Source organism: Carassius carassius, chromosome 4 (genome assembly GCF_963082965.1).
Source record: "Carassius carassius chromosome 4, fCarCar2.1, whole genome shotgun sequence".
NCBI lineage: Eukaryota > Metazoa > Chordata > Actinopteri > Cypriniformes > Cyprinidae > Carassius > Carassius carassius.
This window is the reverse complement of record NC_081758.1, coordinates 2932576-2959073: the sequence shown is the minus strand read 5'-3', so window position 1 is coordinate 2959073 and position 26498 is coordinate 2932576. Positions and strand designations below refer to the sequence as shown.

General features: G+C 38.1%; 2 protein-coding genes across 6 annotated transcripts; both read left to right on the top strand.

The window, feature by feature from the left end:
• LOC132132690 (UDP-glucuronosyltransferase 2A1-like) lies at window positions 1–9343 on the top strand. Its single transcript, XM_059545173.1, has 6 exons — window positions 1–838; window positions 1146–1294; window positions 2753–2884; window positions 3499–3586; window positions 3674–3893; window positions 8136–9343. Exons 1-6 carry the CDS (start codon window positions 37–39, stop codon window positions 8431–8433), a joined length of 1689 nt encoding a protein of 562 aa, XP_059401156.1. The 5' UTR covers window positions 1–36; the 3' UTR covers window positions 8434–9343.
• An 803-nt stretch (window positions 9344–10146) lies between these two features.
• On the top strand, window positions 10147–23306 carry LOC132132629 (YTH domain-containing protein 1-like). 5 transcript variants are annotated; one of them, XM_059545099.1, is made up of 17 exons: window positions 10147–10402; window positions 11091–11192; window positions 11391–11683; window positions 13496–13871; window positions 15674–15763; window positions 16548–16601; window positions 16785–16879; window positions 16966–17074; window positions 17189–17306; window positions 17408–17492; window positions 18259–18428; window positions 21585–21664; window positions 22038–22074; window positions 22175–22214; window positions 22517–22582; window positions 22669–22833; window positions 22994–23306. In XM_059545099.1, exons 1-17 carry the CDS (start codon window positions 10375–10377, stop codon window positions 23213–23215), a joined length of 2130 nt encoding a protein of 709 aa, XP_059401082.1. In that variant the 5' UTR covers window positions 10147–10374; the 3' UTR covers window positions 23216–23306. The 5 variants fall into 5 exon arrangements, with proteins under 5 accessions (XP_059401082.1, XP_059401064.1, XP_059401058.1 ...); XM_059545081.1 differs by having other exon boundaries at window positions 15647–15763; XM_059545075.1 differs by having other exon boundaries at window positions 10148–10402; window positions 13493–13871; window positions 15647–15763.
• The last annotated feature ends 3192 nt before the right edge of the window (window positions 23307–26498 follow it).

Below are 26498 nucleotides of genomic sequence, written 5' to 3'. Positions count from 1 at the left end.
GAGGTGTGGTTAGAAAGGTGGATTGAGGAAGCAATAATGCAACGTGACCTTTGCCCAAATCCTGTTGTGCACATATCCACTCTTATCCTCGTTTCCCAGATCACGCTGCACTTTCAGAAGCAGAAACATCTGACCATGATTTCTGGGACTTTATTTGTGCTTGTACTGCTGTGTGGAGTAGAAGCTGGCAAGGTTTTGGTGTTGCCAGGCGAGTACAGTCACTGGCACAACATGCGTGCGATCATTGACGCGCTGGTCGATCGTAACCACAGTGTGACTGTTCTGGTCAGTTCTTCATCACCTACTGTACCGCACACACGGAAGGAGCGGTTCGATTTTATCGTGTATAAAGTCAACACGAAGAAAGAAGAGGCTGATTCTGTGTTGAGAGATATGATTCATCTCGGGACAAATGACACAGCCACCAAATACAAGGGAGACTTCATGTTCTGGCGAGTTTTTTCCAACTTTATGGCGTTCCTTACGGATATATCCAAGGGCATGTTTCATGAGGATCTTCTACACACGCTTCGGGAATCTCATTATGATGTGCTTTTATCTGATCCGATGATGCTATTCCCTGACTTGATGGCACAGAAGCTGAATATCCCGCACGTCCTCTCGACGCGCGGAACGTTCGCGTACATCGCCGAGCGGCTTTGTGGTCAGATGCCTGCGCCGCCATCCTACGTTCCTGCGCTCGCTTTGCGAGATTACCTCACGGATCATATGAGCTTCACAGAGAGAGTTGAAAACATGCTCCTCTACATCATACATACATCTATACTTCCATTGGGCATGAAGTTTACTATAGATAAAATCTACACTGAAATATTGGGTAGGCCTTATTAGGCTTTAATGCATGAGCGGTTGTCATAATTCAGAATATCTAAGTAATTACTTCAGTGAAAACTTGAGCAATGTTTTTTAATAAATACAGTATGTGCACCAACAGCTCTGTGTTTTTGCACTTTTTGTGTCATGACACCCCTGTAGTGTCTAATATCTCTTTATTGTTATATATTGTGTATGTAAAGAGATCAGGATGATCAGAACGCTGTAGATAAAGCAGAAGATAGTTAAATGTTTGAGCACTTGACCCACTGTGCATTAACGGAGTTGCACTATATCTCCGTTTGTCATAGGCACACCTACAACAATGTGTGAGACCATGGGAAAAGCCGACATCTGGTTGATTAGAACTTACTGGGATTTCGAGTATCCACGTCCACTCCTGCCTAATTTTAAATTTGTTGGAGGACTACAGTGCAAACCAGCCAAGCCTCTGTCAAAGGTAATACCATATATTATTTTGAAATATATGCTTTTCTTGAAAATTCTTGATGCATTTTACATGTTTTTGCATCAAAGCATGCATCCTTCATAAAAGGAATACTTACTCCAATGGAACAAGTTACATCGTAATTTAATGCCAGATGTATATGAATGGAGAGGGATCTGAATTGGCTCCATTGACCTCAAAAGATACACTGGATTTGTAGTGTCACTTCCATTTTGTAAACTTTGACATGAAGTTTCTGATGGAAAATCATTTCAGTTTTAAGTCACTTAAAGGGAAAGTTAGCAAAATTATGTCATTAATAACTCACCCTCATGTCGTTCCAAACCCGTGAGACCTCCGTTTATCTTTGGAACACAGTTTAAGATATTTTAGATTTAGTCCGAGAGCTCTCAGTCCCTCCATTGAAACTGTATGTACGGTCTTACTAAAGGTAAGAAAAACATCATCAAAGTAGTCCATGTGACATCAGAGGGTCAGTTAGAATTTTTTGAAGCATTGAAAATACATTTTGGTCCAAAAATAACAAAAGCAACAAATTTATTCAGCATTGTCTTCTCTTCCGTGTCTGTTGAGAGAGAGTTCAAAACAAAGCAGTTTGTGATATCCGGTTCGCGAACGAATCACTCGATGTAACCGGATCTTTTCGAACAGTTCATCAAATCGAACTGAATCGTTTTAAACGGTTCGCGTCTCCAATACGCATTAATCCACAAATGACTTAAGCTGTTAACTTTTTTTAATGTGGCTGACACTCCCTCTGAGTTCAAACAAACCAATATCCCGGAGTAATTCATTTACTCAAACAGTACACTGACTGAACTGCTGTGAAGAGAGAACTGAAGATGAACACCGAGCCAAGCCAGATAATGACTCGTTCACGAGTCAAGAACCGGTTGCATCGGTTTTCGGATCACCAGTAGTTCTTATAAATATCTCTGGATTAATGCGTATTGGAGACGCAAACCGTTCAAAACGATTCCGTTCGATTTGGTGAACTGGTTAAAAAAGATCCGGTTACATCGAATGATTCTTTGGCGAACCGGATATCACAAACTGCTTTGTTTTGAACTCTCTCTCAACAGACACGGAAGAGAAGACAATGCTGAATAAATTCGTCGTTTTTGTTATTTTTGGACCAAAATGTATTTTCGATGCTTCAAAAAATTCTAACTGACCCTCTGATGTCACATGGACTACTTTGATGATGTTTTTCTTACCTTTCTGGACATGGACAGTAGACCGTACACACAGTTTCAATGGAGGGACTGAGAGCTCTCGGACTAAATCTAAAATATCTTAAACTGTGTTCCAAAGATAAACGGAGGTCTTACGGTTTGGAAAAACATGAGGGTAAGTTTTTAATGACATAATTTTGCTATTTGGGTGAACTATCCCTTTAAAACTGCCACTTCATGCCTTGCTTTTATTTTTAATTGGTCTGTCTTTTAGGATCTGGAGGAGTTTGTTCAGAGCTCAGGAGATCATGGCATCGTTGTCTTCTCACTGGGTTCCATGTTGGGCAACCTGACATTAGAAAGAGCAAACACTATTGCTTCTGCTCTTGGTCAAATCCCACAAAAGGTGTTTAACTACCTTTTTATAGCAAAAGAACAGTAATCACTGACTTTTTAGCTGCCTTAATTTTGGAAATATTTTTTCCATCCATTTTTTTCTATAGAAATTTCAATCACAAATTCTAAAAAACATGTACTTAATATATTTGATGATCTCTCATTCCACCAAAATTCAATCTTCAAAAAGTTCATAAAGACATCACTAAAGCAATCCATACAAATCAAGCAGCTTAATCTAAGTGTTTTAAAGAGACACGTATAAACATTGACCAATGCAAATACATAGAGCATATCAAAAATGGTCAATGGTAGCTCAAGCGTACTTACGTGACACACGAGAAGAAACCACACTGTTTTTCACATATCATGCAATTATGTTTGAGCTTGTCTGTTTACCATATTTGACGTGCTCTATGTATTTGTTGATCAATAAGACCCAGGTCTGTAAGTATGTCTTAAAAGGTTTGGCGGTACATGTTTTCATTGAAAATATATTTTTCAATAGGAAAAATAAATACAGTTTTTACAAAACCAAACTTTTCTATAAACCTGTTGCAGTTTTCATATGCTCAGTGCCCTAAAGCAGCTGTTAATAAATTCTGCATGTGTGTTTTTGCACAGGTTGTTTGGCGTTATAATGGGAAAACACCAGAAACTCTCGCCCCCAATACAAAACTCTATGACTGGATCCCACAGACTGATTTGCTTGGTAAGGAAAGTGGTGTCATATGTACTTATTATACATAAAGAACATTAATTGATGTCAGATAGATTCAGACTTTATTTTATCTGATAGGACATCCAAAAACAAAGGCCTTCATAACCCACGGTGGGACAAATGGAGTGTATGAGGCTATTTATCATGGTGTCCCAATGGTGGGCTTGCCACTGTGGGGTGACCAGCCTGATAATCTAATGCACATGAAAACCAAAGGAGCTGCTGTTGTTCTTAATATCGACTCAATGCTGTCCAAAGACCTGGTGGATGTTCTCAAGACTATCATAAATAATCCATCGTGAGTTAAATCATAAATTTCATAAATCTGAAAAATGTATAGCTTAGTTCTCCAATTAATAAAAGGTAAGCTCCAGAAATAAGATCAGTTCTCCTAAAGTGGCGTTTTTCAGTGAGGGGTCTATAGGAAGGAAAATAGTTGGGTATTACTTTTGGATTTTGGTAGAGAAAAAAATTATAAATTTAACCTAAAGGGTAATAATTTACACACTGTTCAAAAAAATACAATAGTCCCTCACTGCAGTACACAAGATCCATCCAGGGGGTGGAGATGGGAAGGTTAAGTGGTGGAGACGGGTAGGTTTAGGGATGTGGAAGGTGGGTGGAGTTGGATTTCCGGCTTGGAAGAGGTCTTTGGGAAGTCGTGGCCTAATGGTTAGAGAGAGGGACTGAGGGAAAGGGACTCCAAAGGTTGTGAGTTCGAGTCTCGGGCCGGCAGGGATTGTATGTTTCTGAATAAACTGTTAGAAAGAGACTCCATGAGGTTGGCAGGAGAGCCCGACGCCCTGTATTGAGACATATGCTCACAACACAGCACCGTGCATCTGATTGGCATTTGCCAGAGAACACCAGAATTGGCAGGTCCACCGTTGGAGCCACATTCTCTTCACTGATGTGAGCAGGTTCATACTGAGCACATATGAGAGGAATGTCCATGGAGGGTCACAAGACCTCCACGTGCTAGCTTACATTACCCTCACTGCTGTTAGGTACTGGGATGAAACCCTCAGAGCCATGGTCAGATGTAACATTAGTGCAGTGGGCAATTATTTCCTCCAGTAGGCAGTTTCTGGATGTCAAAGTCAATGATGCTGTTGACGTCTTCATGTTCCTACTGAACTGACATTTAGAAGTTGATTTTAAAATGCAAAGTATTGAGAATAAAAAAAAAGCTCTGTAAACTTTTGCATTTGCATTTGACTAGTTTCTTATTTTAAACATTTCTGTGATTTTTGGTTTGATTTTAAATCCATGATTTTGGTTTCCAGTGAACATTGTCACATTATTTTGTTCTCAATGAATTACACAAAGTGGGTATAGAAAATAGTCACCCCCTTTAATAGAATCACGTTGTGTTGCTTTACAGCCTGAAATTAAGATGGATATAGTTTTTGTTTTATCCAGCTGTATTTACTCAGTGCAACTTACAGCATCCAAGTTGAAAAAATAACACCAACATGACAAGTCAAGTCACCTTTATTTATATAGCGCTTTTAACAATACAGATTGTGTCAAAGCAACTGTACAGCATTAATTAGTAATAGTGTCAATATCATAATGTCATCATCCAGCTCAGTTCAGTTTAAATAGTATCTGTGCAATCAAGTCAACAAGATCGCCAACAGCGACAGGAAATCAAAACTGCATCAGTGACTTAATGGAGAAAAAACATTGGTAGAAACCAGGCTCAGTTGGGGGGCCACTCTCCTCTGACCAGACAAAACCAGCAGTTCAATTCCAGTCTGCAGAAAAGTCACATTGTGCAGAGAACTTAACTGGTTCCTGTGGTATTTTCCAGGTGGCTGTCTGAGAAAACGTCTTGACAGGGGATCTGTTTCTGGGACTCATCTAGTTGTCCTGGTCTCCGCTGTCTTTCAGGGCAGTAGAGGTCCTTTCTAGGTGCTGATCTACCATCTGGTCTGGATACGTACTGGATCCGGGTGACTGCAGTGACCCTCTGATCTGGATACAGACTGGATCTGGTGGCTACGGTGACCTCGGAATAAGAGAGAAACAGACTAATATTAGCGTAGATGCCATTCTTCTAATGATGTAGCAAGTACATAGTGTGTTATGGGAAGTGTTTCCGGTTCCAGTTTACCTAATTAATGCAGCCTAAAAATCCTTTAAATACTGAGGTGCTAAACCATTTAGGGCTTTATAAATAATAAGCAAGATTGTACAATCTATACGATGTTTGATAGGGAGCCAGTGCAGTGTTGACAGGACCGGGCTAATATGGTCATACTTCCTGGTTCCAGTAAGAACTCTTGCTGCTGCATTTTGGACTAGCTGTAGTTTGTTTACTAAGCGTACAGACCAACCACCCAATAAAGCATTACAATAATCTAACCTTGAGGTCATAAATGCATGGATTAACATTTCTGCATTTGACATTGAGAGCATAGGCCATAATTTAGATATATTTTTGAGATGGAAAAATGCAGTTTTACAAATGCAAGGATTGTGGCTTTCTAAGGAAAGATTGCTATCAAATAGCACACCTAGGTTCCTAACTGATGACGAAGAACTGATAGAGCAGCCATCAAGTCTTAGACCGTGCTCTAGGTTATTACATGCAGAGTTTTTAGGTCCTATAATTAATAAAGAAAATAAATAAAGAGCTGATATTATCAGCATAACAGTGAAAGCTTACACTCGGTTTCCTGATGATATTTAGCAAGGGTAAAATGTAAACCGTGAAGAGTGACAGCACTAATACTGATCCTTGAGGTACTTCACTTCACTTGAGATCGATATGATCCCATATCGTTCACTGCTACCAATTGATAGCGGACATATAAGTATGATTTTAACCATGCTTATGCACTTCCATTAATGCCAACAAAGCGTTCTAATCTATTCAAAAGATTGTTGTGGTCAGTAGTGTTAAATGCAGCGCTTAGATCTAATAGCAGAAAGAAAGATACAACCACGATCGGATGAAAAGATCAGGTCATTTGTAACTCTAATGAGAACAGTCTCAGTACGTCAGAAAAAAAAACAGATTCACTGAGTTTGAAAAAGGATCACCTCCTTGTGTAAGTATTTTGTTGGATCACCTTTTGCTTTAATTACAGCCTTTAGTTTGTTGGGGTTTTTCTCTACTAACTTCGACCATCCAGACTAAGTCTCAGCCTCAGCTGTCACATCCATGTAATATTGGCTGAATGTCTGATGAATACGACACACAAAATTGGAAACACTTTCGAAGTTTTGAAGTTGTCATTGTATTGGTTGAATTATACAGGTTTTCCAGGAGATGTGTGTGTCACGTTCTTTAACGTTCTGAAACAAATATGCAGTGACACCAATACATGTTGTTGTGTTTACAATTGTGACAGTGAGCACTTATTAGGATCAAGTAAACACTGGATTTTCAAAAGCATGTGAAGCATATAATAAGCTCGCTGTATAGAATCTTTAAAATATGTCCAAGAGTTTTAAACATGGTCTGTAATTGTGGGACATTTCCACGCCCCTAAACATGACGTGTCACAAAATGAAACGTGATTAATTTCTCTTTGGCAGTCCTTGGTCATTCAAAGTGGCCATGGTTTCCAAACCTTCTGCCATCAAGTTCAGTTCAGTCTGATGGTGAGTGTTTGTGGGCTGCAGTCTTCTAGTGATTCCACAGATTTTCAGTGAGGTTTAAGTCTGGACTCTGACGAGGCCATGAAAGGACATCTCCTTCAACCACTGTGTATCAGTTTTTCTGTGGGCTTTTGGTCATTGTCATGTTGACAGCGCTCTGGCAGGGGGCAGCAGATTTTCCTCAAGAATTGATGGTATTTTACCTCATCCATTTCTCCTTCTATCCTGACAAGAGCTCCAGTCCCTGCTGGAAATTTTTTGGTAGCCTTCTCCTGCCTTTCCACAACTTTATACCAGAGATCTTTTGACAGTGCTTTATCACCAATAGTTGATTGTTTGCTTCAGTTGCTCTACCAAGAGCTGAAATTCTCTTTTCCTGCTGAGCTGATCAAAATGAGCACATCTGAAAGTTAAATGCCTTTGTGTGCCATTGAGAAGGTGATCAGCTACACCTGATTGAGTTTACAAGTACTTTTTAGGAGATGCTGATGCTTTTTCCAACTCAGTGATGGTTTTTTTTTTGTTTTTTTGTTTTTTCCTGACATGTGTGTTATGTCTTTCACTTGGATGTTATAAGTAGAACTGAGTTAATACAGTTGGATAAAACAAAACAAAAAAATATATATTTTTTTCAGGCTGCAAAGCAAAAATGTGATTATTTTAAAGGGGTCTGATTCTTTTCTATACGTATGTATAAAAGTCAAGATTTTCAACTGAAAAATTTAGTTCGAGATCCAATGTGTGATTTAAGTGTTCTCTTAATTTATTTGAGCACTGTACATTAAAGTATATAAATGTTTTCTTTTTGGCTATTTGATTTCAATGGCCACAGTCAGTATTCACATAATTTTTGATGCTATGGTACAAATCTCTAGTTTAAAGCATGGCTTGTCACATTCTATATTTCTTCTTTTTCTTCTCTAATAAGGTACAAGGAGAGCATCATGAGACTGTCCAGAATCCACCATGATCAGCCGATGAAGCCTTTGGACCGGGCAGTTTACTGGATCGAATTTGTGATGCGGCATAAAGGAGCTAAACATCTACGAGTTCAGGCACATGATCTGAGCTGGTTTCAGTACCACTGCCTGGATGTAGTGGCCTTCTTACTCTCAATCGTTGCACTCATCACATTCCTCTTCATTAAAACATGCCGTTGCCTTTTCCGTAAATGTTTCAGAAAGACTCGTCCTGATGCCAAAGCGCAAAACCGTAAAAAAGAGTGAATGCAAAGTAGGTTAGCACAGAGCAGATCCCAATTCCAGACCAGTCTCAACAGTACAACTATCATAAACATGGATTAAATAAGAAAAAAGGACACAATCAGTGCAACCAAAATATGTTTATTTTCATATTAAACATTGCAACATTAATTTATCATTTAGTTTGGGGCTTTTGAATTTGACAGGTTAGATTAAGTAAATTTGGTAATAAAATATAAATACACGTGAATGTATTATACATATTAAAGGAAAGTATGGCAAGTTATATTTGCTTACAGACGTAAATCAAACTTTAAACTCCTCTAATGTGCACAACTTGTTTCACCTGAGTTTGATGACGTTGAAGGGTGCTGCAAATAAGTGCATCAACAGATATCCTGTTCTTAGGGAGTAGCAGTGAACACTGAATGATTTTTAATCATTTTTGTCATTAAAACTTTTGACTGCTTTTTTATATTTATAAGTGCATTAAAGCTGACACATATATGCCTGTATAATTTGAAAAGATTCTTATTTTGTGAAAATAAAATGTATCTGATAGTAAAGTGTTAATAGATATTTCTGTCAGTATCATCACATTAGGCAATATTAGGACTTTTTTTTTTTTTTTTGGCAAATAAGCAGACATTATTCTTTCAAGATGTAGGGCTGTGTAATGTATGCAGCTTTTTTAAGCATTTGAGTAGAGACAAAATAAAGCATATTGTTAAAGCATGCAGTGGCTGACAACCCACCAGGGAACAAAGATCATTCCCCCAAAGAACAGCATTTATTCAAAATAGAAATCTTTTTAAACAATATACACTACTGTTCAAAAGTTTGGGGTCAGTGATTTTTTTTTAATGAGAATCCTTTATTCAGGATGGATGTGTAAAAATGTAAATGTGTAAAAAATGAAAAGTCACAGTAAAAACTTATATTGTTAGGTTTCTATTGTGAATAAATGGTTTTAAATAAATACTTTTAAACTTTTTATTCATAAAAGAATCCTGAAAATAATTATCCCAGGTTCCAAAAAAATATGAAAAAATAAATAAATAAATAAATATATATATATATATATATATATATATATATATATATATATATATATATATATATATATATATCTTTGACTGCTAAAGTCTAAGACTGAATGGTCTGGTTAAACAAGGTTAAAAACAATAAAAGGTTTTGTTTTTATTTATTTATATATTTTCAATATGCTCATAATTTATAACAATAAATAAAACATTTTGTTAGAGACCTAAGTGAATTAACCTATATATCCTTTAGTTTTTGTCTTATGTTTTGTTTTCAGAATCGTGGGAGAACCGTGATCTCTATTCCCGAAAATCAATGATCCGGAGTAAAATGTAGGCTACAATCTTACAGACTTTATGTAGTACAACAACAAGGATTTGGTAGGCCTACGTTTATAAAACTGCTTCTCATCCAGTGTGTGAAATTCTGCACCTACTTGATTTTTTGTTTTATTTCAGTGTTTTTGTGAAAGCATATGCTTTAATATATTATTAAATATATTAATACATTATATTTATTATTACATTTATTTATTTATTTTATTTGATATATTTTAGTACATGTATTGTGTTCTATGGTAGTGGGGCGGTGACTTTGTAAGATGAGCGTTTAGAAACAAGTGTTAGCCCATTTTTACAGAAAATATACCACACTAAGTACCGCATGGGGAATGACCCAGCAGTGTTGTCCGCGCGCGTAACAAAGGCGTAGTTCAGCTCTGCAGATTTGGCAACCCTCGTTCACTGCGATGCGGGAGAAAGACATCCGCCATTTTAGAGCAGAGGCACACACGCTCCAGCAACAAAACATTTAGTGCTGTGGAATAGTGTCTTAAACAACAGGGAATTAATTGAATTATCAAGAACGAGTCCGGAGAGAGAGGTGGGCCTTTAAAGTGTGTTTAATCCACGGGGGCTGAAGATGTCTGCCGACAGGAGAGATGAGAAAGGTATGGTATTTGTGTCTGTAACGTTACTAGACAAAGATTCGTTACAAAATTAGGCTTTTTTTATTGCTATTAATTTAATACAGTATTTGCTTTTGTTCATTGGCTATGTATTCAGGTAAATCCCGGTTTATATTCATAACTTCAGCCATTATGGCCAGAAAACAGTTTGTTGAGGAAACACAACAGCGATCATTAGCTTAGCACGATGCTAACTCGTGTTATCACGGAGGACTTTGTTTATATCGAATGTTTTTGGAAAGAAACGTCGTTGTGTGTTTATTAGATTTGTACGTGATCTTTTCCGATTTAATTTTAGGAAGTTAGCCATCAAACATAGGAGGGTTATGTTTATATGTTATGTGCAACACATTATGTAATTAAATAGCTCAAAATTAAAAAATGGACGAATTTCTACTAATGAAGAATTACAGCGTTTAGACTTTTTACGTGATTGTGCTCTCGGGAACAGCTTAGTAATAAACATCACTTTTGTAAATACTTGTATCTCTTGCTGTATTTTTTATAGATATGAATGTTTGATGTTCAATGCATGAAATGATGAATCTGTTACTGTATTTGATAGTGTTACGTGACATTGTGTTTTCATGTTGAGTGAGTGGCAATATACTTAAACTGACATGCAGTGTTTGAAATAATTTAACACCGTACGTTGATTTGTTTTTTTCAGATGGGGAACTGAATGTGCTGGAAGACATTTTGACAGATGCTCCTGACCAGGACGATGAGCTCTACAACCCCGAGAGCGAACATGATGTTAACGAGAAAAAAGGTATATGTGTGTTGATGTGGAAAAAAACCCACACAAAATGAAGGCATTGCTAGATCAGATTTTTATAAAGAAAATGGTGTAACGTGTTCCTGCAGGACATGTACAGAGTAAACTGAAAACCGGCCTGCTGATAGTAAAATGTGTTAGTCTCTGTGAGACTTATTTCCACACTAAACGATCATTTACCTCATGCCTCAGGGTCAAAAAGGAAGCACGAACGAAGAGACAGCCAGGAGGCAAAGCGGCTCAGAGCATCAGGACACACTACCAGACAGCCATTAAAGAGAGCTGCCCCTTCTTCTGGGTCGAAAAAGACTGGCAATCTCAGAGGAAGACATGCACCAGAAGAGCTCTATGAAGACAGAAAGAACCATGCTGGAATAGGAGGTGCGCCCCGGGCTGATTTATCTAAAGGATATGGTGATAAAGGTCTGTCCCGCAGCAGAGACTCCCAGAGACGGATTAAACCCCTGCTGCCCGAGCTGACAGAGGTAAGAGAGGACAGTCGTAACATAGATGGAGTTTCTGTTGATCTTAAATGTATTTATTTTGTTTATTTTTAAAACAGGAAAATAAAAGTATACATTAATTGACTCAGAAATGTAATACGGTGGTAGCCATCAAGTATACAAGCAAAAAAAGCATGAGAAAGAAAGTGTTATCGCCGTTTATCAGCATTCTTCTTGTGTGGATTAACGTTGCGCCACAGATTCAGTTTCTGCCATTGCTTGTTCGAAATATGTGTCTGAGTCTCTTTCGTTGCTGAACATAAACAAAGTGATGGCATATTATGCAAAGCATTAAATGATGTCTTTTCAAGAAATGATGTGATTTTTACTCTATTTTTCCCCCCTCTTTATTTGTATAGCACTTTATACAATACTGATCGTGTCAAACAGGAAAATAGTTTATCAATGATGCAAGAAGACAATAACAATAATAATGTAATCCAGTTCATTGATGATTCAGTGATGTCATCATCTGGTTCAGCTCTCGTCCAATAGTTTCTGTGCATTCAGTCAAGTGTCTCCAACTACGCAAGCCAAAGGCGTCCAGACAGAAATGAGCCCCTTTCACACTGAGATACCGGATAATACACAGGTAATGTGTCCCGGCCGGCAGTTGTTCCTGGATAGTTAGATTTTGGTTAATTCACACTGTCAGTGATTTCCTGGAATATGTGCGTGTTTTCACACACAACCCGTAAAGATCCCGTAATGACACGTGTCATCAGGATGTGGCGTGTAATGTACGAGTCGAAAACGCTTGGCACGTTAACTTTCACTTCAGCTGGTGAACGATCTCAGCTTTAGCGCGGATAACTATCTCTACTGCATTAGTTTGCACATTTTTTCTTCACGAACATTGATCTGCCTTCAAAACACCCGGTAAAAGAGTCGCACGATAACGTGCGTCATCATTATGACACACCCTTTATGGCATTAGTTCTGGGGCTGAACCGGGCAATGTTACCAGATCGATCCCGGAATCAATCCCAGGATGTGTTTGCGTTCATACAGAAAACAATCCGGCAATTTCCCGAGATCAACATGCAGTGTGAAAGGGGCTATGAAGAAAAAACCTTGGGAGAACCCAGGCTCAGTCATAAATACCATATTTTTCTTTTCTTTTCAGAAAGGTCTAACTGTAGTGTCAGAAATTGAATGAAGTGATCAAATGTAATAGTCTGCACTGTATGAATTAAACAAATAGATTTCATGGGACCTGTAATTATTAAAATGTAATGTATTAAATTGCTTTTATTTTAATCTGTTAAAATTAGATATTGCTGATTTTACTGTCTGAATAGTTTTTTTTTTTACCTCTTTTTGACGTGAGACGCTTTGCTCATCAGCTGTAAGCAGTTGGCTGGTGTCCGTGAATCCTCAGTATCTGTGTTTTTTTTTCCTCTAGCATTTGGCTGTTTAGTAAAGTAGATCGATCTTAGCATTTGCATATGAATTGCGTATAAACTGTTATCACTGTTTTAACTAGTATTATGACACCCCTCTCTGGTGAGCTTTTAAATGAAGTTTGACTGAGACTAGTGTTGTTGAGTGACTGATGGGATGAGATTATACCTGTTCTGTTGTAGACCGACACGTGCTTAAACACTCGCTCTATCGCTACACACCATCTGTTCGCCAGGACACTCACATTACATACTCAGATTTGTATTTGCATCGTTTAATTCATTCTTACAGCAATTTCACTTCAAACATATATATTTTAAATAGTAAAAACAAGTCAGCATCTGTGTTGCATGGAAAGCATGGTGTAATACAAACGCTTGTTTTCAGAAGATGCGGATGACTAGTGAGGACAGTACAGGCAGAGTAAGTCGCTCCTCCAGAGAGGAAGAGGCTCATTCAGAAGAATATGCGACTGGCAGCTCTGTGGCTTCCTCTGAGGGCAACTGCTCGGATGTCGAGGAGGAAGGAGCCATGCAGGAGGAAGGGGAAGAGAAGGAAGCAGAAGAGGAGGAGGAGGAAGAAGAAGAGGAGGAGGAGGACGGGGATGAAGAAGAGGAGGAGTATGAACTGGAGGAGGAGGACCCACGGGAAGGAAATGAACAGAACGATTACGATACTCGCAGCGAGGCCAGTGATTCCCAGTCTGAGTCTGTGTCCTTCTCGGAGGGAGAGTCTGTGCATTCAGCCTCCGGCTCAGAGGCGTCAGGTATGAGCCGCTGAAGATCACCGTTCACAATCATTTTCACAATCATAATCTTCATGCTCATGTTGTTGATGCTATCTGATAGGCTGCCAAATACTCTGTTCCAAACCCTAGTGAGCTGCCTCACAGTCTGCTGTCTACACAGATATATAGCTGGTTTTCTACCTGCTTTCAAGCTTTAAAATGATGAGAGCGAAATAAAAGAATCATAAGAATTGATTTATTTAAATCTGTGTTGGCTTGACATCATAGCCAAAAGCAGGATATTCTCACGGGTGGCTGAGCAATTGTATAATAAATTACATTTGTAATGTAAAGGAACCATTTTCCCCAAACCTGTAAAACTTTGATGGTGAATAACTATTTAAAGATTAACAAAATACTTTAAATTCAATTCATGTCTGGTGCATGCAGATCTGAACTAACCTCCTTCCTAAATCCTACTGATTGCACCTCTAAATATGTGAGTTGATTGAAATGCATACTTGAAACTTACTTATAGGATGATTTGCATTTCTGCTTCGTTGTTGTTAATGAGCAGCGGAGGTTCTAGGAGCATTTGTGCGGTTAGAGGGTGTCATAGCAACTTCAGAAAATGGAAACTACTTGGAAATGAGTGTTATGGCTGCAGCCTAAAACATGCAAACACGATCTTCCTAAAGTGTGCATCAGTGGCGCCGATTCCAGGAGGATTTTTACAAGTTGCCAAAGGGGACATGAACTGCATTTTTTTTAAATGATGTTTTCTGAAGTCCACTTATGTAAGCAAGGTTTTTACGTTGAACATCATTTAGAAGTGATAGGCTACTTTCTATCCTGTTTTTGACTCTCTCTTTGAAAAGGTCCATTTTGATAGGCATCACATTCAAGGTTTGAAGTGAACACGCACTGCTATGACTGGGTAACAGTTTTGCATATTAAAATAATAGATTTATACTGATGTGATGTACTCTGAAAACACTGGGCAATACTGGTTTAAAAACTTGTATATGGTTTCAATAAAAGATGATTTTAGACTAATCAGGAGGTTTTGAGTTCTGACACTTACAGAAGGTTTTATAGTACGGTGATCTCTTGTTGAAAGATTGTCCATCCAGATATGAGGAGGATCACAACATTACAAACTTCTGTTTGAAGCAAAAACTGTATTTAACAGCTTTCGAGTGTTTGGGAGTAGGCCTTTCCCTACAAGCTCCTTTGCTGCACATTTTCTGAACAGCATCATGGGTAATGTAGTTTTCCAACATGAATTCAGTTGGTAAACACTTAAATCAGTTGAAATTGTGTGAATGGATGGCTTCAACAAAAGCATGTACCATCAATGAACAGCCTCTGAACTAAAAATAGTTTAAAAAGTCAATTTCCTTATGGAGAAAATATGTATTAGATTTAACTTCTGGAACCCGACTATTACAGTCTATAAGATTAGAGAGTTTATTGGAAAGCATTTTGGGATTTCATTTATTAACTTTTGTGCAGACACCTTCACATCAGAAGAGCCTCTTTGAAGCCTACATGTATTTGAGTAGGTTGGCAGTTCGCTGGGATTTGGAGCAGACCTGCAGATTAAAGACCATAAAAAATGTTTTATTACATTTCCATAAGAACTATGCAACTCGCCTTACCACTGAATTACCTGTGACTAGTTGATCTCATGTTGTTAGAAGTTTTCACTACGGGGCGCTACCTGGCTGTGTTCATCAAAGGACAGAAAAAATTGTTTGGCTAGAAATTGGATCCTAAGAAATCTCAAATAATCCTTGATATTCTGACATAAGGGACGTGTTCTCCCATTTACTGTTCAGATGAGGAAAGCAAAGCCAAGAAGCACGCTAGAGGGATATCACCAATCGTTTTTGGTAGAAGTGGAAGTTCAGCTTCAGAATCCTATACAGGTATTAAATAACCCCTTAACAATACTAATAAAACTTAAGTAAATGTCACCAAAACCAATTCAGATTAGGTTTTAGTCATTTGAGTTGATTTGGCAGTGTAAGCTGACTTGCCTCTGCCTTGGTGGCTTTCAGTTAAAATAAACTAAATGGTTCATTATAAAATGAAAATTATGCAAGGGCTAATGTATAGTCAGCTGGTTAAAGAAAATGACCAACTTGACTATATGTTTTCCTGCTTATTACACGGCTACTTAGAAATAATTAAATGGCCACGAATTGAGGGAAATTATTCCATAGGATAGAGAATTGATCAGTTGTGACTGCGGTCAGTCCTGCAGTTAAATGATTGAGATTTGCAGAGAGCCGTGTGATAGTTAGATCAATGATCTGTTTCTTAGAGCAGTAAAAAAAGAAAAAGAAAGATGCATAAGTATTGTTGTAATGGTGATGCAAGGACAAAATTATAAAATAAAATGGACCGGACATGTTGATTGACTGATCCTTGGCAGAGCAGGTCAGATTACAGATAGCTCAATCGTAAATGCTTTTATACACACCTGATGGCAACCTGAAATAGTGTAAATTTCCAACAACTACATTATGTTTCTCTAATCTTGAACCATTACGTTAATCTTGCGGCGTAATCTTTGTTAAAGCCAGTTGTACAGTGTTGGGCTGTTTCATGTTCTACAGGACCAGTCAAAATCATGCACCGCCAGCTGCAGCGGCACATTTTTCGATCTGTATTTTGAATGTTAAAGTGTAGTGTGTCTCTGACTTTTAGGGTCTGAAAAGAAACATGAAAAACTGTCCTCTTCTGTCAGGGCTGTGAGGAAGGGTAAGAGAATCACACTAATGTTCAGAGGATGTTTGCACATTTAATTGCATTGCAATGTCAGTAACTTATTGAAATTGGTTAAGAATTGTTTTCATTATCAATGCTATCAATTCTGCCTTTGCAGCCATGTACTGACTACTGGTGCTGCCTTTGTGACTGTTTTAATTTCTTGTCTTTTTAAAGATCAAACCAGCAAGCTGAAGTATATCCTGAGAGAAGCCAGGTTTTTTCTAATTAAGAGCAACAATCATGAAAATGTTTCCCTGGCTAAAGCAAAGGTGTGCCACTTTACAGTTTAAAGAGGCTTTTTTGAGTTAAATTGAAGCTTTACTCAGTTAACGTGCTGTGCGTGATCTCTTCACAGGGTGTTTGGTCCACTTTGCCCGTCAACGAGAAAAAACTCAACGCGGCTTTTCGCTCTGCTAGAAGTGTTATGCTGATCTTTTCAGTTAGGGAGAGTGGAAAGTTTCAAGGTATGGCTTACATATACTGATTTATATTTGCTATGATTTATGATTTGCAAATGCAAACTCGTTTAGTGTGGCCTTATGTCAGTGCACATAAGGATGTGTGTTTGTGTGTTTCAGGTTTTGCGCGGCTCTCGTCTGAATCTCATCATGGAGGTTCTCCCATCCACTGGGTTCTACCCGCAGGCATGAATGCCAAGATGCTTGGAGGAGTCTTCAAAATTGACTGGATTTGCAGGTGAAAACCTGAGCGAAAGCAGTGTTGTCTTTTTTTTTTTTTCTTTTTTTTTTTTGTAGTTTACAATTATTAGCTATTGAGGTTCTTCTTTCTGCTTGAAGGCGGGAATTACCTTTCACAAAAACAGCTCACCTCTCCAACCCATGGAATGAGCACAAGCCTGTGAAGATTGGAAGGGATGGACAGGTTAGTCATTTTAATGTGAAACTCCTTTCATAACTGATTTTACTTATCTTTTTTTTTTTCATCAGGGATTAGATTGTAAAATGTGGATATTGCATACAATGAATCCAGGGTTGTTCAGGGCTCAAAAATAAAGAAAATGCATTCCATTTTGATAAATGTGACATAACTCTGACAGCTATCAGTTCATGCAGTCATAAACTGGTTTGCTGGAATACTTAATGTAGAAAATGGGTAAATTCTGTAAAAATGTGGTAAGGTGATCTTTATAAATAAATGGTATTGGACAATCAGTGTGTTAAAATTTAGTATCTGCTTCAAATTTGCTGCTGGTGCATCACAACAACAAGGCAAGGTATTTACCTTATTGATGAACAGGAAATGTAGTTTGTGAAAATAATAATCGCGGTCGGGCTCGATTCAAGGCAACTGTGCCTAGTGTGAGTACCCCCTTATATTGATTATAATCTATGAACATACTCCAGCTTTCACCAGCCCTTTGGTTACTGGGGAGATATTGAAAAAGTAGGATGGACTCTTAATATCAGCCAAAAAAATTATTTAATTCAGTTTTTTTTTTAATGAAAAATAAAATAATGCAAATAGAGTTAATTTTGGGTTCCTGTAGACTTGAAGCCACTCATCCCATGTCCACTTTAGCCTCATAGACAAGCAGTCAGATAATTTGGTTATAGAATGCTAAATGAATTTTCTTTCTTTTTCACTGTCTCGCATGATCTCTTGGACCTCTGCAAATGGCTGGCTACAGGAGATCGAACTAGACTGCGGGACACAGCTGTGCATGCTCTTTCCACCTGATGAGAGCATCGACTTGTATCAAGTCATTCACAAAATGCGCCACAAGAGGAGGATGCACTCAGAGCCTCGATCTCGGGGCCGACTGCCCCACAGAGAGCCCGTCCCTCGGGACATGGGAAGGTTAGAAATGTTCTTTGGACTGATAGTGCGCACTTGTGTCCCTGTCACCTGATGCGAAGGGAGCAAGTGTGTGTTTTTTGTTATTTTTCCAACTTCGTCTTCATCGTCACTTGAGCGAAGGTCAGAGGAGAGCAACGAACGAAGCCGACCAGAGCAGACCGGACCGGGCACGGCTTTTGTGGGGAAATCACAGCATAAATTATCCGTGCTTTTGTTAATTTGATGGTTAATGGGAGTTGAAATGGAGTAATGATTGACCTGATAACATCTTAAGCCTCTAGTTAACTTTGTAGTTGTAGCACTGAGGTTTGTTTCTTTCTGTAGATACGACTGTGTTTAAATTTGTTCCCAAAGCCTTTTCTTGCAGGAGTGTCCATGGGGGATAGAGCCAGTCAAATTTGGGACTCTTTTAAAAGGAGCCTTAATAATTAAACGGAAGATGGCACATCGATTTGAGGGGCAGAAAGCAGTCGTTGTTTAAAAAAGAAAGCGTTCAAGAGGAGCGTATTTTGGAACTTTTTTGCTGGGTTCCTTTCCAGCTCCAGTGTGTGCTTACAAATATAGATAGTTGAAGTGTGCGGGGTGTAGCGTCAAACGGTGAAGGAAAGAATGAAAACAGAGAGGGAGAGACAGGGAGGAAGGGAAAAAAAAGAGCATGTTCTTCAGTGCTTATGGACTCGCATCACACCAGGGACTGTCCCTATAGAGCACTGCTTTACATGAACTCTGTTCCATACCAAAGTGCTCAAAAAAGGCCCAAAATGAGAAAATAAAGGACTTAAACGCATCCTTACTTTCTCCAGACAAACATTATGAGGAAGTCGGTTGGTTTGCATTGTCTGGCCCCAGCCCCAACTGATGGACTCCAGTTTGGATGCGTTACACGTCCCTCCCCTTTCCCCCGCCCTCTTTGTTACAAAAAGCCCCCTCCTCTCAAACGATGGGATGTTCCAGCTGGTGGTAGGTAGGCGGTTTGGTTTCCCTCCTCTGGACTAAAGATGGTGTAAAATGATGCCTCCACCCTTCCCTTCTTCTGTGTTTCTCTGAGCCCTTCATGGACTGAGTACCCCAAGAGAAGGGTTATTTCCAAATGTCTGGATCTTCTCTTGGTCTTTTTGGTTTGCTTTGCAATGGACTGCACCACTCCTTATCACTCCCCCTTCTTCTGCTTTACCAAGCCCTCCCATTTAAAATGTGTTAAAGCATAAGATGGACTTTTAAATGAACTTTTACTCTTTAAAGTATTTGCCAACGTTAACAGTCCCAAAACTACAAGAATGCGGTATGTCACACTCTCAACCAGATTTTTTTTTGTTGACACATTGGGTTTCTTACCATATGTTATATTGACATTTTCACTAAGGGCACCCACCTATTGAGCATATGTTCGAGTTTAGGAATATCTTTCTAGAAAAAGACTCATGGCACAGTTGAAGGCATGTGGGTTTTTTGGCTTCAGGACACCGCAAACGCTAGGCAAAAAACTTCATACAATTCTGAGCAGGGCTCTACGGTAACATTCGGGTACAGCTCAGGATTTTTTAACATTTAATGCTAACACATAACTGGCATTTGAAAAGGTTTTATCGGCAAACTCATCTGACGTCTTTGTCACGCAATAGGGAGTTCAAAATATTAGAAGCATTGACTGTTGTTTTAACAACTTGTCCAAAAATGTGTGACCCTGGAGCACAAAAGCAGTCTCTGGGGTTTTTTGTAGCAATACTCAGCAATACATTGTATGGGTCAACATTTATTTTTCTTTTAAGCCAAAAATCATTAGGATATCAAGTAAAGATCATGTTCCATCAATATATTTTGTACATTTCCTACTGTAAATATATTAAAAAGTTAATTTTTGATCAGTAATATGCATTGCTAAGAACTTCATGTGGACAACTTTAAAGGTGGTTTTCTCATTATTTAGATTTTTTTTTTGCATCTCGGTCAAATATTGTCCTCTTAACAAACCATACATCAATGGAAAGATTATTTATTCAGCTTTCAGATGATGTATACATCTTTAACCCTTATGACTGGTTTTGTGGTCCAGGGTCACATATATTGGTAACATTTTATAATTTTTAAATCGTTATAATAACGATTAGAATAACGCATATAATAATGAAGCATTCAAAAATATTGTTAGTCAGACTTTCTTGAAATTCAGAAATATGTTGGTCAACCTCAGAGTCTGGAAACACATTTTAATGAACTTGACAGGCCATCTTAAAAATGCACAACCGATGTTACCAGACCCTGAACAAATAACAGAACATCATGCAGACAAGAATGTCTCCTTAAACTTTCGCAATATTTTGTCATCTCTCTGTCGACTAGAATGAAAGACAACGAACAGCAGTGTGAAACAATTTCCTAATTAGGGTAGATACATTCTGATGGTATCAGAATTCATAAGAAGATTTCAATTTCATGGGTGTCCAGATAGGTTTCCACATTTGAACACAGTGAAATGCTCACACTGTAGAGCTCTGCTGAGGATTGATCATTAAAAGAACCATATTAATGTGGCTTTAGTACCGAAGGAATGTTCTGGTTCAGTACAGCATTTGTGGCTTTGTGTTAATTAACACAAATAATAATTTTACTGTCTTTTTTTGATGACCTTCCATGCAAAAGTTATCTGCTTTATATGCTTATGATTTTGAAAAATTGGACACTCTTATGGCTTTATAAATCAAATGTAATTTAACTAGCCAACTTCACCAACTAGTCAGTTGTTAGATGATCATCAATTTTGACCAGGCCCAAATAAGCATAACGTCACACATGCTGTCAGTAGATTACGTATTGATTGTATGGAACCCAAACTATTATTTTATGCAGAACAATAAGATCTTAATATGCAAAGAAAGATTGTACATTAGGTTTGTGTGAATGTTTTACTTGGTGTCATGCGGTTTCATCATTCATTTAGTTGCTCACCAATTAATGGTATAAAGTATTTTACTATTAACAAAAATACGAGATTGTACAGTGAGTAAGAATCTGATTGTAATCCTGTACCCACACACTGACAACTGAAGGTCATGTTGTTGTTTGTATGGTGCATGTCTGTCTGTGTTTTTTTTTCTTTTTTCTTCTTTTTTTTTTAATCAGTGCCATCTTTCACATTAATTTACCTGGTTTACGTAGGCGTCGTCCAGAGGAATATGACATGCACAACCGGAAGCGGCCCAGGATTGATTACACGCCAGAATTCCCCCAGAGACCAGGTCAATATCTGCTGCACGTAGATCTCTCCATTTCTTCTGTCTCGCTCTTCAGTGGTCTGTTTTTAAATAAAGCCACAGTAATGTGCCACAAAAAGCTTTTTTCTCCCCTTGTTATGGCTCTTAATCGAGACAAGTGACTTGTGTTTTAAGGATGGTACCTTAGGTGACAGTTGTATTTCTGCATAGTAAGTATGAAAGCTGAACTGCACACTGATTTTGAGTTTCTAAATGTTCGCTTTCTTGCCAAGAAGGTTGTAGCATGTGTTTGTGTTTTTTTTAAATGAGATTGTTCACTTGGGAGTTTTGGTTTTATTGCTTGTGCTGTGCTTTTCTGTAATTGGTGAAATCTGTCTCGTTTTTGCCATCGGTTTAGGTTTTATGCAAGACCCTCGCAATCCACCTGTGGACAGGTTGGTATTGTTGTCTTTCCCGCTTTTATCCTCCTTTTGTAAATGGGGAGTGGGGAATGCATTAGAACTTAACGTATTATAATCAATTTTCTGTTCACAGGCGCTTCACTGGAGTGAGGAGAGATGTATTTCTCAATGGAGTAAGTACAAATATGATGCAATGATTTGATGGGTATGCTAATTGGAGAATGGCGTCCTTTAGTGACTTTCCGAGCAGGCTTTATCTACTTTTCATTGAAAATACTTAGCAACACCATGTGGGATTGTGCACAGTGATGCAAGAAAATGCATTTAAAAGCAAACCAGACATACTTTAATTCTATTTTGACTTGATTTTCTAGTTTGTTTTATTGTAGTTGCTAATTAACGTTCAGTTATATAAAAAAATCAATTCCTAAATGTACTTTATAAACATTATTAACACTTATTTTCTTATTTCTAGTCCTACAATGACTATATGAGAGAATTTCACCACAACATTGGGCCTCCACCTCCATGGCAAGGAATGGTAAGATTGAATGTATTCTGACTGTTTTCTGTACCTTTTGTTCTCATTGTCCATGTGTTTCAATCCTGACTATGTTTTTATCTGAGGCGCCTTACCCTGGAATGGAGCATCCTCCCCAACACCCATACTACCAGCATCATCATCATCCTCCTCCACCCCAGGCCCACCCTCCTTACTCCGGACACCATCCCATGCCCCATGATGCCCGCTTCAGAGAAAAGAGGGTCGTTCGCTCCTTCGCCTCCAGTTTGGTAATGTTTAGTTATTTAAAATGGTTTAAATACTACGGTAGCGTTAATCAGCTGAAAGATCTGTTCCAAAAACTGCTGCAGATTCATAAACTGAGATGTGGATTTGTTTTTTTGTTTTTTTTGGATTACTCATTCGGACTTTAAACCTTTTCTTTGGTAGCATGACTATGACATGCGCGTGGATGATTTCCTGAGACGAACGCAGGCGGTGGTGAGTGGACGTAGGAGCCGACCACGTGAGCGTGACCGACAGAGAGAGCGCGAGCGGCCACGGGATGGCCGTCGTGACCGAGAACGAGAGCGTGGCAGAGAACGGGACCGTGAAAGAGAGCGGATACGAGACCGTGAGAGGGAGAAGGAGAGGGGTAGATACCGGAGATAGGGGAAAATTGTTTTAAAACTGTTTATTTTTCCCATTTTCATTTTGTAAATATTGTTAGATTTCATTTATAATTTTTTTTATTTTATATATATATATATATATATATATATATATATATATATATATATATATATACACAGATTAAATTCTTCACAAAGTTGAACTACATCTTTCTGGGCATTTTAAAAAATAAATTAGAAATGTTTTTCCGATCTCCTGCTATTGTTAGCATCATGCATGCGGTGCATAAAAATGTAACTGTGAAAGCCAAAAAGCTTTTTACCTTCATTTTTTTTCTTTCCATTTTTAATCATTGGTTCTGTAGCTGGTCCAGCATTGTTGAGAAGGAGCTGCCTTTCCCTGTATAAGTTTTTTTTTTTTTTATCCCCTTTTGGATTGTGAGCCAGTTCTTTACATGGCTTTTGCAGTTTTTAGGTGTATGCTAACTGCACTTGTCTTTGTGATTTCTGTTGTACATTTAAATAAGGTCATAGGTGCCAGTATTCCAATGCACTGCTAATTTATGACCGTTGTATCAAGTATGTTTCTTTAGCTTTGTCTGAAGACTGGATTGTTTTCTAGTGTTTTGATTGGGAAGTGGGTAAATATTCTCACACTTGCTTCTTGTCCAGTGAAAGGATGAATGTCATGAAGGTTTGTAAATTGACCACTTGCTGTTGGAGTATCTGTTGGATACTATGTGGATACATTTTGTACAAAACAAAAAATAAAAGAAAATGAATTGCCTGTTTTTTGTTTTGTTTTTTTCGTCTTTTTTTTTTACTATCTCCCAATAATACATAATGCATTCAGCAAAGGGAATCGGCCTCAAGGTTTCCTTTCAGACACCATTTTATTTATATTTAGAAGTGACAGCTGAATGTATAATATTTTTGTTTATACGAAGAAGCAAATTTATAATGAAATGAGAAAAGTTTAAGCCTAATATAATACCTGTACAGCAAATTATAGGCTATTTTTATGAACAAATTTAACTGATTCCATATATCTGCAGTACTCTGACTTGTGTGCCACAAGGAAAAGCATGTAAAAAGTGAAGACTGCTTAGACCCTGACGTAGCACTAAGCACTTTATCATGTCTGATCAAATCTGTGCGTATGGATGTTTTATAAATGAGGCCCCAGATGACTTTGCAACCTATTCCACTGATTAAGTGGTGACTTTCAGCGATCAGCTCTCTGTACCACACACTGACAGTTTGAAATACATCAGTACATCGATGGTGTGCATCAAGGCTCAGTACTTGGTCCCCCTACTCTTCGATGTTCACAACCTCATCAGAGGTGAAATCAAATGCCTATCTTTTCCAGTCACTGCTGTGCAGAAAATATGCACCTTCACCTGATGATCAACCCTGCTGACTCTGCCTTACAGCCTTGCAAAGACAACACTTAACACCAAGAAGGCAAGATCTTTTATTACCTACATCTCAGCAATCACTCTGCAATGCATGCACATGCTTTTAAGTATTATGAAAATCTGATTCTTAATGTGCTGCCCAGCTGGATTACTGCAATGCTCTATTGCACATCTAAACATTCACAGATGATCCAGAATGTTGTATGTTGGGACTTTAATTAGAAAAAAGGGGCCCACATCATATCCCTCTTGGTCTGAACCAAACTGTAGCCTCCTGAATCAAATTCAAGGCTTTGGCTTTGGTTTTCAGGATGGTTACTGGAATTGTACCCTTACCTCAATACACAAATTAAGTCATTGAACAAGCAATGCCTGATGACTTTTTCACAACATTATCATTTGAAACAATATGGCACTTACAAATTTATGAATGAACTGGTCATTATAAAAATTTCTACTGACATTTTTTGACAACTGCTTGGAACATAATAATGGTCATGATAACTTTTGTTAAATTTACAATAAGTAAATCCACTTACAAGCTAATTACTCTTCAACAGCAAAGCTATAGACCTACCACAAAAACTGAACTTCAAAGACAGAATTCTAAAGATGACTGTACACTTGTTTCTCTGACACATAAGGTCTATATGATACAAATGAAAAAGAAGGATGAAACAGGATGTCTTGAGTGCAATATAATTAAAAGTTATTCTCTCAAAGAAATTAATTCCATGTGTATTCTCAGGACCAGTTGCAGGGACACAGGATGGATGTGCTGACAGTTGGCCACAGAGTCTCTCAACTGTGTTATCAAAGGAAATCCCGAGACTGAATGACAAGTAAGTTAAGCTTCTGTGCCAGTTACTACCCTCACATGAAAAGGTTTGGTCAGGAAGACTTCTCTCTACTTCTCCCACAGATCTTCTCTGTCAAAGACTGCATGGCACATTACCCGATTCTGTACCTTCAGTATATTAATCATCTTTACTTCAACAATTCTGCACGATGACAGTCTGATACAATGACTACATTACTGCTTTCACTGCATCAATTTGCCTATGAACCTTATGCTTAGACCTACCCTCACTTGTGGAGGTAGTTGAGATCCTCCACTTGAAAAAGCAATGACCAAAGAGAACAATACACCTTTTTCAAACTGATATACATGCCTTCAGACACTCTGCCAAAAAAACAACTCCAGTAAACACATGTAGACTGGATAAGGATGCCCCTCCAGGATCCTTGCTAGGGTAAAAGGTTGGTCCACTGTTCCACATCAAGGATGGTGTCCACATTGTTCCTCTACCAAACATGCTGGCATAGGCTTTCCCAAGAAGGCTGAGAACTGTGATCCCAATAAAGTTGGCTTGACATTGGACCTTCGAGAGTCTCAAATTTAGGGACCGTCTCTAAAGATACATGAGATATTGGTATACACTTTTCTAACGTCAGTAGCATTTGAGGAGAATGACTTACAGTCATAAAAACAACTGTAATTGTTCATCTAGGTGTCAGCTATAATGCACAATTGAATTGAATGTTTGATATTTATTAAAATAAACTGTAAATCATATGCAAATTATGCTACTTTTTCACATGGGCTCAAACGCAAATTTGAAGCTCAATAGCATTTGAGGAGAAAGACTTGCAGTCATAAAACAATTGTAATGTGTTCATTTAGGTGTCAGCTACAATGCACACCTTATACTTTTTTAATAAATATTAAAATAAATAATAAATAATTTAGGTAAAAACAAGGCCTGTTTATCACTTTCAGGCACATTCCTGTAAAAGTTTTTTTTTTCAGGTTCCCTTATGAAGATTACCCATGGTTTTAACAATAACACCACAAATCATCGTTCTTGTAGCCATGGTAACTGCAAATTAACCATGGTTTTG

What these genes read in the sequence shown, in the direction of transcription:
- LOC132132690 (XM_059545173.1), top strand. Translation starts at nt 37, where the DNA reads ATGCAACGTGACCTTTGCCCAAATCCTGTTGTGCACATATCCACTCTT. An exon ending in CAGCCAAGCCTCTGTCAAAG is followed by an intron (nt 1,295 to 2,752) that starts GTAATACCATAT and finishes TCTGTCTTTTAG; the next exon opens with GATCTGGAGGAGTTTGTTCA. An exon ending in ACTATCATAAATAATCCATC is followed by an intron (nt 3,894 to 8,135) that starts GTGAGTTAAATC and finishes TTCTCTAATAAG; the next exon opens with GTACAAGGAGAGCATCATGA.
- LOC132132629 (XM_059545075.1), top strand. Translation starts at nt 10,375, where the DNA reads ATGTCTGCCGACAGGAGAGATGAGAAAG. An exon ending in AGAATTCCCCCAGAGACCAG is followed by an intron (nt 21,665 to 22,037) that starts GTCAATATCTGC and finishes CCATCGGTTTAG; the next exon opens with GTTTTATGCAAGACCCTCGC. An exon ending in CGCAATCCACCTGTGGACAG is followed by an intron (nt 22,075 to 22,174) that starts GTTGGTATTGTT and finishes TTCTGTTCACAG; the next exon opens with GCGCTTCACTGGAGTGAGGA.